This window comes from Otolemur garnettii, unplaced genomic scaffold (assembly GCF_000181295.1).
Source record: "Otolemur garnettii isolate 467f Iridium unplaced genomic scaffold, OtoGar3 scaffold00169, whole genome shotgun sequence".
Classification (NCBI taxonomy): domain Eukaryota; kingdom Metazoa; phylum Chordata; class Mammalia; order Primates; family Galagidae; genus Otolemur; species Otolemur garnettii.
Genome location: NW_003852564.1, coordinates 1,550,643 through 1,554,883, shown reverse-complemented (window position 1 = coordinate 1,554,883; position 4,241 = coordinate 1,550,643). Strand labels below are relative to the sequence as shown.

Sequence of the window (4,241 nt, the reverse complement as noted above, 5' to 3'; positions counted from 1 at the left end):
AGTGTACTCATTTTTAAATTGTCAGTGAAGATTACGTTTTCAGGTTTGATTCTCTCATCTCTTTAGATAAAATTCATGGGTGCCATCAGAGGATGCATGTTGGGTGAATGGAAAGAAATTGATGAATTTAAAAAAAATTTTCGGTATGGGGTGTTTGGAATGCATATGTATTTTTATAAAGTATTCTCCTTTGAGCCAAGTGTAGAATATAGCAATGCCTACTTCCATGTAAGTATCAGATCTTATAAAATCCAATCTCATAAAATGTAGTAAGGTAGAAGTAGTCTTCTGTTTTCTAAACAACATAAAAAATTTTATACAATGGAGTAGTTGGCGCAATCAACATAACTGTAACTTTTGGTTCAAAAATCAGATATGAATTTGGTACTGTAATACCTGTTTTCTAATTCCAGTAGCTTAAATGTTACTCAGTAGCCTATCTGAGCCCTAAAAATTTATACTTTCACTATGGTACAGATGGCGGATTTCAGAAAGCTTTGGTATGTATAATAGCCCCCAAGGCTGCATGTAGTAGAGGAATTCTCTTTTTCTAATCGTTCCCTACTGAGAAAATAAGGCATTTGACTTTCATTATGTTTAGTTATTTGGAGGTAACCTTCCTATTCATCAACAGGCCTACTCCTTCGCTTTTCTTTAAACTGTGTAGAGAGATTTTGCTGCATATAGAAAATAATTCACCTTGATTTTGTGATCAGCTAATGTTTCCCAGCCAGGAAAGATCCAAGTTATAAGTGGACAGGGGAATGTTCAAAGTTCAATCCTCAGAGGTCCCAAGTAGAGACTTTCTTTTAAAAAACCTTAGACCGATTTCTACTCTTGCATTTTCATTAGCCATCGTTTGGTACATTTTCCCTATTGATAAGAAAAATTAAACTGTGTTTATACTATACATGTCTCATGTTAATGTATTTACGATATTAAAACCCATTTTTATGGTTCAGATAGAACTCAGCTGAAACTCATAACTACATGTAATACAACACCAATAATTGCATCTATACAAACAACAAAAAAAGCTACTCATTAGTGGTATTACCCACAAAGCTCATACATAGGGAGTATGCTTGAAATAATAGTTAAAATGTACTTTCTATTGCTTCATATTTCAGTAGTTCAAGCAATGCCACTTACCTGAACTGAGAAATTTTAACACTGGGGTTAGTAATACCAATTTTGATGATTTAGCACAGGCTATAAAAACTGTGCACTTTGGCGACAACCTTTCCTGATAGAGGAAGAGAGTCACGAGGACCACCTAAGCAAGCAAGAGTGTGCAAATAAGTCAATGCAGTCCACCATGATATAATCCTCCAGAAAAATTAATCTTTATCAAAAGAATGTTGTCATTGTACTCTGTCTCCATGAGATTAATTGTTTGTAATATTTGAGCTCCCATAGATGAGTGAGAACATGGGAGATTTGTCTTTCTGTAATTGACTTATTTCACTTAACATAATATTCTCCAGTTCTATCCTTGTTGCAAATAAATGGCACCAGGGACCAGTTTCATGAGAGACAATTTTTCCACAGACCGGGGTGGGGAGGGTTGAGCATCAGATTCTCACAAGAAGTGCACAACCTAGATTGTTTGCATGCTGAGTGAGTTTACAGCAGGAGTCACGCATCCATGAGAATCTAATGCTGCTGCATAGCTACAGGAGAAGCAGAGCTCAGGCGGTGATGTGAGTGATGGGGAGTGACTAGAAATGCCAGAGGAAGAAGCTTCACTCACTTGCCCATAGTTCACCTCCTGCCATGTGCCTGGTTCCTAACAGGTCACAGACTAGTACAAGTTCATGGCCCAGGGATTGGGGATGGCAGTCCTAAAACTTTTATCTGGACAAATCTGGATTTGCTAAAATATAAATAAGGTTAATACTTAATATTAATTACTTTTTCACCATTTCACCATTATCATCATCGAAAAGCTTGTATTAAGATATATGGTCACTTAATCTAGTTGCAGTTGTTTTTTTTTGTTTTTTTTTTTTTTTTTTTTAGCAGTCACATCTTAAGTTTATTTACAAACTCAAACAGTATGCTATTGAGTTCAAGAGTTTGATCCATTTTTCAAACAGAATACACCTTTTAAAATGCTCTTCATATCTGTTAAATGGATGCATGAAAACATCTTTACTTCTTAAGCAGTTGGTGTCTTACTATAAAGAAAGGTGCAGCAAATCCAGATCCAAAGTACAAAGTCATCATAGCTAGTAACCGCCACTTATTTTCCACCGAAAATGGCAAATTTTTCCCGGGGCCTTCCTCGTAGTGGCTCCTACGGACCACAGAGGTCGTGAACCTCCGGACGCTCTGTGCCAACATGGCGCCTTTGGAGAGCTCTGCGAAAGGCGCAGAGACCGAAGGCGGTAGAAATGGCGGCAGCACACCCAGACCTGTTTTCCCGACCTTGTTCCGCAAGGACCGAAAGGCATTGCAGTTGTTAAATATAAACTTTAGTTAGATATAATTACTGGCTGTTAATGATAAACTCTATGATCAGAATGTACAGGAAACCATACATTTTGTATTACAGTTTTCCAGCGGCTTATCATTACAGGAAGATCATTGAGAGTGAATCCCTCGTTCTCACATGTAAAACCAACATTTCAATACATTTTAAAATCTTTAAATTTATATTTTTACTTTACATGTATTCTGTGAGTAGAGTGCTAGAGTTAATTTACCTTTTGTTTATATATTTTCATATATAGAAATGTTCCTATAAAAATAGAAGACTACATTTAGATTATGCTCCTGGGGTTGAAGAGATTTTTAATCTAGTTCTAATCTTCTACATTAGTTTGTTCATTTTGATACGTCTTTGCAAAGCCTCAGCCACCAATTTGACTTAAAGAATTTTAGATCAGAGATTTCAAACTTAGTAAAGCAACAGCATAAGAAGAAATCCTTTTCCCTGAAAACCACTGAGTTCTTGAGAAATAATACAGAATGAGGAGTATAAATAAAGCAGAAGGTGGAGAAAGATTTTCAAATGAACATGAACTCAGAGAGAGGTAGCAATTTGATACAAATGCTGTGAACCCCCAGAGGGAATGAGCAATGTGGAATTACCATTAGGCTTCTGAGAATGTGGAAACTTTATTTCACATGCCAGGGTACGTGAACCAAAGACAAGTTCCCAAATGTGAAACTGTCTGGCAGGCAGAGTTTTATTTTTAAAAATTTTACAACTCTTGGTTAAAACTTCAGCCGTTTCAAGACACTAGATGGATTTTTCAAAAAATCCTATAATAAAAGCATTGATTTGTATTCATTCAAAGTTTGATACTATCCAGAAAAGTTAAAGAAAAACAAATAGCTAGATAACTCAGGAAAGCACATTTGCTTTTGACAGACAAACAATAAAAACCATTTGAGTTTTAAATTTAAGTATATTGCAATGCTCTTACTGACTGAGGAAGAGAATGACATTCTCAGAATGGGAATAGGGGTGGAAGAGGGGACAAATGCCTCCACAAAACAATACAATACCAGTGAACAACTGTGGCTGGAAACGTGCCATCTCTTTGAATGAACGCGCTTGTCTCCCTCATTCCCTTACAACAATCTGGTTTCTCCATTATAAAAATAAAAAGACTTTCAAATGAACTGAAACATTACTCTGATGGAAACATAATTTTCAGCTTTCTCCATCATGTAAAAAAATAGATGTGGAAAAATGTTTTACAGTAATATCCTGCTCAGATGATCATTTCATTTTTAGGTTTTAAAAAACATTACATCAATTGCAATAATTTTTTGCTGATTTTTGCCTCACTCTTATTTTTCCATACTTGTGGTCAGTTTGTACTCAACATTTTTATTTTTCCCCCACATTAAAGTTTTAAATTTCAAATGTCTTAATGACTAGCAATATAACTTATCTGTATTAAAATAACTATCAGTATGTTAATGAGTAACGGAAGATTGCATTGAATTGAGAATCAAGAAACAAAACAAGATGTGCATAATGTTTAGAAACTTGAAACTATTTATGTTTTGTATTTAGGTTTTCATTTTAATATCTATGTTTGTGTTTAGAATTGAATCACAGCTAATAAAGCTAGCATAATCAGGCATATATGCAATTGATACTCTCGTAAGTCACATACCATGTCATTAAGAAAAAACATTGTGTTTCTCCCAACGTACAGAAATTCTGTGAGATGAACATACATCTTCCCATAAGTGCTGTGTGGTTACCAAGAGACTTGGAA

At 35.2% G+C, this 4,241-nt stretch overlaps 1 protein-coding gene across 1 annotated transcript; it reads right to left on the bottom strand.

The window, feature by feature from the left end:
• Positions 1-2,025: 2,025 nt before the first annotated feature.
• On the bottom strand, positions 2,026-2,437 carry LOC111728562 (cytochrome c oxidase subunit 7C, mitochondrial). Its single transcript, XM_023519285.1, has one exon. The coding sequence runs from the start codon at positions 2,344-2,346 to the stop codon at positions 2,155-2,157; it is 192 nt and encodes a 63-aa protein (XP_023375053.1). The 5' UTR covers positions 2,347-2,437; the 3' UTR covers positions 2,026-2,154.
• Between the last annotated feature and the right edge of the window lie 1,804 nt (positions 2,438-4,241).

Bases quoted from the DNA above. Each gene is read 5' to 3' on its own strand.
- LOC111728562 (XM_023519285.1), bottom strand. From the start codon at position 2,346: ATGTTGGCACAGAGCGTCCGGAGGTTCACGACCTCTGTGGTCCGTAGG.